At 53.2% G+C, this 11,040-nt stretch overlaps 1 protein-coding gene across 1 annotated transcript in view; it reads left to right on the top strand.

The window, feature by feature from the left end:
- Positions 1-433: 433 nt before the first annotated feature.
- The window catches only part of MYBL2 (MYB proto-oncogene like 2), a 28,161-nt gene continuing 17,554 nt past the window's right edge, over positions 434-11,040 (top strand). Inside the window, exons 1-5 of the mRNA XM_032604515.1 lie at positions 434-659; positions 4,334-4,427; positions 8,732-8,803; positions 9,698-9,790; positions 9,977-10,197. Coding sequence (XP_032460406.1) covers positions 640-659; positions 4,334-4,427; positions 8,732-8,803; positions 9,698-9,790; positions 9,977-10,197 — 500 coding nt within the window. The 5' untranslated portion in view covers positions 434-639. The remainder of the gene's footprint in view (positions 660-4,333; positions 4,428-8,731; positions 8,804-9,697; positions 9,791-9,976; positions 10,198-11,040) is intronic.

Genomic DNA, 11,040 nt, shown 5'->3' with positions numbered 1-11,040 from the left:
TGGCCGCCAGCAGTCAAGCTGAGGAGCTGGAGCCATTGAATTCGAGGCTGGAAAGGAAGCAGGGAGATGGTTTCGAGGCACAGACCCGGTCTAGGTGGGGGTGAGGGGGCCGCTTTGAGGTGGGGCTGTAGGGACGCAGGAGCAGCTTGGACTAGAGCTAGCCCTTTTGCACAGGTGGTTTCCCCGGCCTGACTCTCCCATCCTTGCGGCTCACTCCCTTTCTTCAGTCTTTCCAGGCCAGGCCTCAGTCACCTGACTGCCTGTTCGGAGCCACACCCACGCCCTCTCCCTGCCCTGGGGCTTCAGGGCTCTGCGCAGGTGCGGTGTTCTTCGGCTCTCCGGCCCCGCCCCCCGAGCACGCCCCGCCCGCGGGCCCCGCCCCGCGCACGCCAGCCCGCCCGCGCGCCAGGCCCGGGCGGCGCCGACGCGCTTGGCGGGAGATAGAAAAGTGCTTCTGTGCGCGCCGGCGGCTACCGCAGCCCCTGCGAGCAGCGGCGGGACCTGCGGCCACGCTGACGCTTCGCAGCGCGGCCCCGGGGCCCGGAGCGGCCGGAGAAGCCCGCACCCTGACCCCGGCCCGGCTCCCGCTCCGGGCTCAGCCGGCGGGCGGGCGAGCGCGGCGCGGCCCGGGCCGGGGGGATGTCTCGGCGGACACGCGGGTGAGAGGTGCCGGGAGGCTAAGGGCCCCTCCCCCCTCCCCGACCTCCCCCCCAACCCCGACCTCTGCCCCCACCCTCGCCGTGCCCTTCTGAGCCGGGCGGGGGTGGGGTCCTCAGGAAACGCAGTGTCCTGTGTCGCCCGACGCGGGGAGACGCGGGGGGTGCGCGCGAAGCCGGGGTCTCACGGGGGCCCCTCGCTCGGCTCCCTGGGCCTCGGAGCTGGGGCGGGCGGGTCTCCTGGGACCCGGGCCAAGCCCTGCATGATGTCATTTTGTCTCCCGCCTAATTGCGGGGTGGGGGTGGGACGGCGGTGTCAGCTGGAAGGGGTTTTACCGGTGAGGGAGGCGACCCCTGGAGAAGGAAAGTGATTTTCCAAGTCACGGCGAGCGGGCGGCCAACGCCTGGGAGACTCCTGTCGTTCAAGCCTTTTGGGGTTCAGATTTGCCGGTGGCCATTTCTTAATATTCGGGGAAACACAGAACCCCAAGCTCCCTCCCCCGACCTAGGAAGGATGCAGGGGCGGGGGTGTTGACTTTTTGGTCCCCCACCACCTGGGTTGCGGACCCCAGCTCGTTTTCGTTTCGGAGACCTGTCTTCCTGTTCCACATGAGGGGTTTGGGGCAGCTGAGGTTGAAGGCGAGGGGAAGAGAGACTGATGTGTATCGAGACCGCTCTGTGCCAGCAGCCCCTGGGGTGGAGGCAGGAACTGCGGTCTCCATCTTACTTAACTCGCCAGAGAATGAGTAGCAGAGTCAAGCCAAGAACCAGGTCTGTGGGCTCCAGGTCCGTGTCTTAGACCTGTGCGCCGGGTGCCTGAGCTCTGGGCTTTTCAACCAGTCTGGGAGTCACAGAGGACAATGGGATTCTGCCCTGTTCCCTCCCTGGATTCATGCAGCCCAGATAACTTCAAACCCCACTTCAGATGGTGTTTGCCTTCTCAGGCCCAGCATATAGACCTGAGAAGCAATCGTTGCTGGCTTTCCCTAGAATTCCTTTCAGCAAGGAAGCATCTGATTCCCTGGGCAGTGTTCAGGCTCAGGGTGTGTCTTCCTCAGGCCACAATTTCTCAGGGCAGCTCCAATTCCCAAGGGTTGTTCTGGGCAGGCACTAGTCAGGCCCTGAATTTCTGGTTCAGGAAGTGTTAACTCCAGGCAACAACCAAGGCCCCAGACAACCCCCAGGTCCTCTGCTACTTCTCCCCTGGGGCTCAGTGGAGGACCTCCCCCCCCCCCCCCCACCAGGTGAGGGATGAGTTCTGTACCCTGGAAGAGCATTCAGTTTGATTCTCGGTGACCTGCTGTAACTCTCCTCTGCACCAGTGCCCTACTTCCTGCTCAGCTTCTGACTCACCCTATCTGGAGCAGAGCCCAGCGCATGAAAGGGCATAGAAAGGGTGTGTTGGACCTCCATGTGGTTGCCACTTCTGACTTAGCCTCTGCTTTTCCAGCTGGGATTACGAGATGAGGACTGGAAGGTGCCGGTTGGAGCCTGGCTTAGTGGAATTGGCAGGTGGCATAACCCTGTGAGCCTCAATGTTCACATCTATTAAATGGGGATAATGAGAATGCATGTGAAGTAGACAGTCATCGTGTTGGTGCTAGAAGTATATTACCTCACAGAATTCTCCCAGCCGTCTGAGCTATTAGAGTATTTTGGAGCACCAGAGAGTGTTACACAGAAACAGTCTCTTCCTCGAAGGAACATTTGCTGAGCTTCTGTCAGAAGCTGGGTGCTGGAGAACCAAAGGTAGTTTCTGTCAAAACGGAGTCTGGGGGGCAGTTGATGTTAAAGCCAACTTCCTTCTGTTATTAGCATCTTGTAGAGTTTTTTTGCCTCCTACTTTGCGATAGTGGAGGACCCCATGAATTGGGTTGGGAATGACAAGACAAGGCTGAATTTCAGCTCCTCCTATGACTGGTGTATCGCTGGGTTTAGAAATCCGGTCTGTCCCTTTCCTAATTCTAAAAAGTGTACTTGTATTAGCATTTCTTACCGACTAAGAGGCAGCAGTTTTGCACGTTTATTCATTCCTATGTCCAGCCATTCCCAGAGCAAACATTTCTTAAGGCATTTTGATGCTACCCCCCTAAGGCCCTACAGATATGAGGTGGAGCTGACCTCTGTCCAGGTTGTCAAGGAGACAGGCAGTTGCAGCCTAAGGGCTTATGTTCTGAGATGGGAGGATTTCCAATGTGCTCTGGGGAGTGTAGGTGTGATTAGGAAGATGCTGAGAAGGGGAAAGGAGCGTCGCCACAGAAGGAAGTCCTCTTCCTCTTTTGGAGAGGCCTGTGCTTGCCTTGCTTGTTTGGAGACGTGTAGGCTTTTTTCCCACTTAAAAATGCCTGACTTTGGAATGTCCCTGACAGAGGTGACCTAATGGAGTTGGGAGGGTGCCCTTGTGAGCCCCGGACATGCCTGGGGGTGGATAGCATGATCTCCATTTTTGTAACTATTAAACCTGATAAATAGGAAGATTTTGGAGTAACTTGGAAAATTACCTGTTAGAAAAATAAAAGCATCCAGAATTCAAAGCTGCTTGTACTCTGATTTTTAGCTCCATAAACTAGACCTATGTGTAGGCAAGGATTGAGAAGGGGTATGCAAAAATGGACATAGTTACTGAGATAATGTATTTTAAATGGTTTTCTCGAACAATATTTCTTAAAATCCTGGTGCTTGATGATTACATACATCATCAGCTTTTTTTTTTTTTTTTTTTGGCTGTGTTGGGTCTTTGTTGCTGCATATGGCTTTCTCTAATTGCAGCGAGCGGGAGCTACTCTTGGTTGTGTTGTGCGGGCTTCTCATTGTGGTGGCTTCTCTTGTTGCGGAGCACGGGCTCTAGGCACGCTGGCTTCAGTAGTTGTAGCACGTGGGTTCAGTAGTTGTGGCTCACAGGCTCTAGAGCACAGGCTCAGTAGTTGTGGCGCAGCGGCTTAGTTGCTCTGCGGCATGTGGGATCTTCCCGGACCAGGGCTCGAACCCGTGTCCTCTCCATTGGCAGGTGGATCCTCAGCCACTGCGCCACCAGGGAAGCCCACATACATCATCAGCTTTAATCCTTAAAATACCCGTGCAAGTTGAAAAAGTTTTGTTATTTAAAAGAAAATTTGAAATAGGTGTCTGGTGTTGAATATAATATTCTTGGTGAAATCTTTTTAATAAATTTATTTATTTATTTTTGGCTGTGATGGGTCTTCATTGCTGCACACGGGCTTTCTCTACTTGCGGCAAGTGGCGGATACTCTTTGTTGCTGTGTGCGGGCTTCTCCTTGCGGTGGCTTCTCTTGTGGAGCTCCGGCTCTAGGCGCACAGCCTTAAGCATTTGTGGCGTGCGGGTTAAGTAGTTGTGGCTTGTCTGCTCTAGAGCGCAGCGCAGGCTCTAGTAGTTGTGGAGCACGGGCTTAGTTGCTCCGTGGCATGTGGGATCTTCCCGGACCAGGGCTCGAACCCGTGTCCCCTGCGTTGGCAGGTGGATTCTTATCTACTGCGCCACCAGGGAAGTCCTTGGTGAAATCTTAACTTCTTTTTTCTTGTAGCTTTTGAAATCATTAGAGTGTTAACTGAAAATGAAAGAGTAAAGAGGTCATGGCCACAGTCCACACTGTCCGTCCATCATGTAGCAGCAAGTGGAGAGACACATGTCCTTGACCTTTGGCTTGCTTTCCTTGCAGTGAGGAGCTGGATGAGCTGCACTACCAGGACACAGATTCAGATGTGCCGGAGCAGCGAGACAGCAAGTGCAAGGTCAAATGGACCCACGAGGAGGTGAGTGACACCGAGGGGCAACTGCAGGGGTGGAGGTGATGGCAGCTGGGAGGCTGGACCAGGAACAGAGCCTGGGTTGTGTCTGCCTGATGCCCCGACCGTATGATGAAGAGGAGGAGCTGATGAAAGAAGCAGATGGGGGAATTCCCTAGCGGTCCAGCCTTAGGACTCGGTGCTTCCAGTGCTGGGGGCCCGGGTTCAATCACTGGTCGGGGGAACTAGGATCCCACAGGCTGCATGGTGTGGCCAAAAAACAACAAAAAAGGAAGCAGATAGGCACTCTGGTTCTCCCTGGTGATTCTTCTCAGAGCATTCCTGGGCACTCTCAGTATTGAGGACTCTTAGGGGGATGCATCTCTCAGTATTGAGGACTCTTAGGGGGATGCATCTCGCAGACCTTGGGGCCAGCAGTTGCTGTTGTGTCTCTTGAAAGCTGGTGTGTTCTGCATCGTGGACTTTAATTGTGCTTCTTGTCCTTTAACTGCTGGGAGGTTTAGCCAAATCTGCAAACCCCCTCTTTGTTATCATTTTTAAAAAATCATTGTATTTTGTCTGCGATAGCAAGCTCTGAATTGATTTTATTCTTTAATCAAGTTTATGAAGTATAATTTGTATACAGTCAAATGCACTTTTTTAAAGTGAACAGTTCCAACAGTTTTGATAAGTGTATATTACTCACATAAGTACCACCTTGATTGTCCCCGGAAGTTCCCTTTGTGGTCCATCGTTCCTGGCTCCAGGCAGTCGCCCATCCAGTGTCTCTCTGTTTGATCGTTTTGCCTGTTCTCGAATGTCCTACAAATGAAATCATACAGCTCTGCTCTTTTCTATCTGGCTTCTTTTGTTCAGCATAATGTTGCATGATTCAGTAATTTGTTCATTTTTTTCTTCCTGAATAGTATTCCACTGTATGAATAGACCATAGTGTGTTTCCCTTGTTGATGGGCATTTGGGCTATTTCTAGTTTTTGGCTATTATGGATAGAGCAGCTGTGAAAATTCTTGCCTAAGTGTTTTTGAGGATTATGTTTTCATTCATCTAGAGAGGATACTTAGGTATGCTCATGGTGTATGTATATGCTTAGTTTAGAAACTGTCAGGTTGTTTTCTGACTTGGTTGTACCAATTTAGACTCCTACTGGCCTTCTCTTTTGATTCTACCTCTATTTTCCTGTATGTGTTTAGTTTTAAGTCTTTTTTTTTTTTTCCCCTTACCGTTTGAGTTGTGAAACACTCTTAAATCATAAAAGATGTTTCTTCAGAGGAGTGCTAAGCCAGCCTTTTCTGTTCATCCCACTGTGGACCAGGGACTATATTCCACTCTTGCAGGCTTAGAAGAACAAGCAAGATGGGGTCCCTACCCCAGAGCATCTCTCTGCCTGGACCATGCCCAGGCCCGTGGACATGCTGTGGCCATAATGGTGCTGGCAAGACCGGCGTCTTTTTTTTTTTTAATTTACTTTTGGCTGCGTTGGGTCTTCATTGCTGCACACGGGCTTTCTCTAGTTGGCTGTGAGCGGGGCCTACTCTTCGTTGTGGTGTGCAGGCTTCTCATTGCAGTGGCTTCTTTTGTTGTGGAGCACAGGCTCTAGGCTCATGGGCTTCAGTAGTTGTGGCATGTGGGCTCAGTAGTTGTGGCTTGTGGACTCTAGAGCACAGGCTCAGTAGTTGTGGTGCACGGGCTTAGTTGCTCCGTGGTATGTGGGATCCTCCCGGACCAGGGCTCAAACCCGTGTCCCCTGCATTGGCAGGTGGACTCCAAACCACTGTCCACCAGGGAAGTCCCAAGGCTGGTGTCTTTTGTGCTCACTGTGGTGTCTCTCCTGTCTTATACTAAGCCTCCTAGACGTAGGAGGCACCTGTAATTGTCGAAATGCCTTTTTTTTTCTTCTCTTTCTCTCTCTCTCTCTTTTTTTTTTTTTTGGCCTAGAGGCTTGTGGGATCTTAGTTCCGCGACCAGGGATTATAACTCGCACCCTCAGCAGTGAAAGCGCAGAGTCCTAACCGCTGGACCACCTGGGAATTCCCCAAAATGCTTTTAGAAGTTGAGTTTACTGTTGTCTGAGAAGTTAAGAACAGTTTCATGGAGTAAGGATTTGGAAATTCAGCAGTCAGGTGTGCAAAATGGTGGGTAAGTCAATAGGAAATGGGTTACAGGTGGAGAAAAGCAAGAGGACCCCCCCCCCCCCCCGTTTGGCTGGAGCGAAGGGTCCTTAAAGAGGAAGTGTGGTTGATTAAGATGGAAAGATCGAATGGGGTCCAATCCCGGAAGGCCTTGGACTTCGGACTCAGAGATGTAGACTTGTTCAGCTGGCAAGGTGAAGCCATTGAAGGTTTTTGAAGCAGATGCGGGACATAACCACAGCTGGGCTCCAGGGAGCTAGTCTGCTGTGTGTAGGGTGGGTAAGGGATTTGGGGGCAGCCTGAAGCTGAGGGAGTTGGAGAGGTTGCTGTGCCAGGCAGGTGGGAGAAGATGGCTGCGGAGGGACAAGGACAGTGCAGGCGGGAGTGGACAGGTGGAGGGGGCCCATGGGGTCCGGCAGGAGCTGGAGACGGAAGTGTCCCCCCCCCCCGAGTTGTCGGGGAGGATGGTGGTGCTGGAGATGGACACAGGGGGCATGGGCGGAAGGCAGGAGTTGGCCTGGCCAGGTCGGGCAGGTGGCAGGGGAGGGCAGGGTGTCCGGGGCTGGCTGTGTGGGCGTGGGCTGGCTCAGCTACAGGATTTATGGGGACTTTGTCCAGCCGATGCTGGGCTGTAGCCAAGCTGCAGTTGAGGGTCTGGATTTCTCTGGTGGCTTTTTTTTCTGTCCAGGAGAGAGAGAGAGAGTGTGTGTGTAAAAACACCTAACATTAAATGTACCGTCGGAACTATTTTTAAGTGTACGGTTCAGTACGTGAAGTATGTTCTCACCGTGCAGCAGGTCTCTAGAACTTTGTCATCGTGCAAAACTAATCATTAAACATTTAATTCCCCCCTCTCCTCCTCCTAGCCCTTGGCAACCACCTTTGTCTACTTTCTGTTTCTATGATTTGACTGCTTCAGATTCTTCACAAGAGTGGACTCAAACGCTGTCCTTTTATGTCTGGCTTATTTCGCTTAGCATAATGTCTTCAAGGGTCATCCACTTTGTATCTTGCAACAGAATTTCCTTCTGTTTTAAGGCTGAATAATATTCTACTGTATGGATATACTACATTTTCTTCTTTTTCTTTTTTTTTGATTGAACCCAGGCCCTTGGCAGTGAAAGCGCGGAATTCTAACCACCGGACCGCCAGGGAATTTCCTACATTTCCTTTATATATATAAGATATTAAAAAATTGATTCGATGGAAGAATACTTTACATACAATCAACTACAACCATTAAAGTACAATTCAGTGAGTTTCAATGGCCGTGCTACCATGAAACTCCCAGCACCATCATCGTAGAGCGCTTCCATCACCCCAGGCATTTCTTGCTCCCTTTGCTGTCCATTTCTCCCTACCACCACCCCTGACCTCAGACACCACTGACTATCTTTTTGTCCCTATAGCTTAGTTTACATTATCTAGAAGTTCTTAAGTGCAGAATCATGCAGTGTATACTCTTTATGTCTGGCTTCTTTCCCTCATAATGATACTGTGATTTCGTGTTGTTGCGTAAATCAGTACTTTATATTCAGGAGAACGTTTTAACAGGTCCTGTTTTCCTTCCCCTCTGAGTGCGCTTGATTCTGCCCATGTCCCCCATCTCCATTGCTGGGTCACTGTCGTCTCTGGCCCAGGTGCCTGTAATGGCCTCCTCTTGTTCATTCTGCCCATCTGTAACCCCTTTTCCTGCAGCTGCCAAAATGAAGTTCATAACAAGCACATTGAACCGTGACCACCCACTGCTTCAGTGCATCAGTGGCTTTGCATGACGCAGAGGCCCGAATCAACCCTGCTTGTGGTCTGGCCCCTGCCGTCCCCTCCAGAATCCTCTTGCATCCCTCCTGCTTGCTTCCTGCATTCTAGCCTCACTGGACTTCCTTGGAGCCTGTCCCTTGGATCCCCCCAAATAGGCCTCACCATCAACCTCTCCGTACCCCCCAGCACCTTTCCTTTTGTTTGCAGGAGACTTTGATTAACATCTGCTTCCCTCTAGACATTAAGTCCCATAAGGTTGGGCAGCTCCGATGCTGCCCGCTGCCATGCCTGGCGTGTAGTAGGTGATCGTTTCATGACTGAGTGGATGAGTGAGGCTGTTTCCTTTGGGGAGAGCTCCGTCAAGAGCAGCTGTTTTCTGCACACGTGTAGCTGAGCCCTCTGTCTTTCCGGTTTTGGCAGGATGAGCAGCTGAGGGCCCTGGTGAGGCAGTTTGGACAGCAAGACTGGAAGTTCCTGGCCAGCCACTTTCCCGTGAGTGCAGCCCCTCTGCGGCCCCCTCCCCCAGGACAGTGGGCCCAGGACAGACTTTGTGTCAAGAAGAAGAAAAGGGGGTTCCTTACCAAGTCCCTCCCAGCTCTCCCAACAAAACAACCTTCCAGGCTTCCTAGGCCCTTTCTTCCCAAACCGGAATCCAAGGCACCCTGGTGTAAGCGTCTCCACGCAGCAGCCTCCATGTGCCTGGGGGTCTTGGGCTCCATGATCATGAAATCAGATCAGTGACATATTTGCATTTCTTCCTGCAAGTCAGGAGCGAGTTGGTGCTCGGTTTCGGTTTCTCAACCGTGAGACTGAAACTGAGGGGAAACAATACTTGAGCAGGCTTCATGGTGAGGCCCCTGCGGAGCTGGCTGGTGCCACCATGTCCAGCATCTAGAGGCTCCTGGTGATGCGGGTCCCCCTCAGGTCCCCCACTCCCAGCACTGCAGGCATCTGGCAGGGAGGGGATGTGGCAGGAGCTGCTGTCGGCTTATTTCCTGGCTCATCGGGCAGTTCAGGGACCAAGTCACCAGACCCTCGTCACCTCCCCCTCCTCCATGTGATCTGAAACCTTCAGGGAGATATTACCCTCCCAGAAGCAAGCAAGGATCCCTGATGTAGCCTGCGGGCTGGGACGGGGCAGCCCCCTTGTGTTAGGGCAGCTGGCGGTGGCTTCCCACATGGTTCTGAGTTTGCCTGGTTCCATCCGGGCCCTCTGGTAGCACAGGGAAACCGGAAACCATGCGTGTTCCGGCCCGTGGGCAGGCAGTGTGTGGTGGTGCAGGGAACAAGACAGAACCCCGCTGAGGTGTCCCCTGAGCCCAGTGTGTGTCCAGGGTCCAGGGCCACCATCCCCGGAGTTCTCACGGGTGCCTGTCCTCTTCCCAGAACCGCACTGACCAGCAGTGCCAGTACCGGTGGCTGAGGGTCTTGAATCCAGACCTCGTCAAGGGGCCATGGACCAAAGAGGAGGACCAGAAGGTAATGCCCAGGACAGTGCCTGCCACATGGCGGGCCTTCACCCACCCCCGGGAGTCAAGGGACTGAGGCTGCCCTGGGTGTTGGCTGGGCAGTCCAGCTGGCCCTTGGGTGTGTGACATCCCGCTGGTCGGTGCTGGGGTGGGGAAAGGGCCGGTCCCGCTGGCCTCACAGCAGCTTTCCCCCAAGGTCATCGAGCTGGTCAAGAAGTACGGCACGAAGCAGTGGACGCTGATCGCCAAGCACCTGAAGGGCCGGCTGGGGAAGCAGTGCCGCGAGCGCTGGCACAATCACCTCAACCCCGAAGTGAAGAAGTCCTGCTGGACGGAGGAAGAGGACCGCATCATCTGCGAGGCCCACAAGGTGCTGGGCAACCGCTGGGCCGAGATCGCCAAAATGCTGCCGGGGAGGTGAGCCGCCTGCCGGGGCCTTTGCGGGGATGTTCCAAGGCCCAGTCCGATTTCTCTGGAGTTGTTCACTTTTCCCAGAAGCGAACGAGTCCTTCAGATTCTAGCCGTGGTGGGAGGGGATAAGGGGGGGGTGCAGGGGGGGACCCAGCTGCAGGGAGTCTGGAACAGGGAAGGGAGGCGGGCCTGGGGGCCTCCCGTTCACTGTGCACACTCTCATCTGGTCCTGCTTTCGGCTCTGTGCCATCCCTGCCCTCTGCTGTGGCCGGGGTGGCCTGGTTATTTTTTAGAGAATAAACCTCTTTCCTCCTGCCTGTGAGGTCAGGGCCAGGATCTGGACGTCCGAACCACTGCCTGTTTCCACCCTACTCTTCACGCTGGGCCTGGCCCCTCCAAGCCCTGGGCTTCTTGGTGTTCTGCAGGGAGCATTAGGACGACTGGGCTCCATTCTTGCTAGAATCCTGCTCCAGGGTCAATTCCCAGTCTCCTAAGCTGCTCACTGCTCCCCTAACTGCTTTCCATCTTCTGGAAACTTATAAAAAATCATTTACTCACCACTGTCTTCTACCCTGCTCTTTTCGTCTGTGTGCATTTTTACCTTATTTTGTTTCCTTTCTTTGCCATGGCATTGCAGTCCTGGGAAGGAGAGGAAATAAAATGCCAGATGGTCTCTTTCCCCTGGAGTCTGGAACCATCTGTTTCCAAAACTCAAACCGGAGTGTGTTATCCTTTTGGCATTTCTTAAAACACTTGGGTTGAGGACTCGAGCCTCTTTCCCGTGTGGCCAGCCTGGCCTGGCTGATGCCACCAACCTCGCCTTGATCTGCCGTCACCCTTGCTCATCTG

The sequence above is a fragment of the Phocoena sinus genome, chromosome 15, assembly GCF_008692025.1.
Source record: "Phocoena sinus isolate mPhoSin1 chromosome 15, mPhoSin1.pri, whole genome shotgun sequence".
In the NCBI taxonomy this organism is placed as follows: domain Eukaryota; kingdom Metazoa; phylum Chordata; class Mammalia; order Artiodactyla; family Phocoenidae; genus Phocoena; species Phocoena sinus.
Note: the sequence above shows the minus strand (reverse complement) of the source record. Positions and strands in the feature narration are given on the sequence as shown.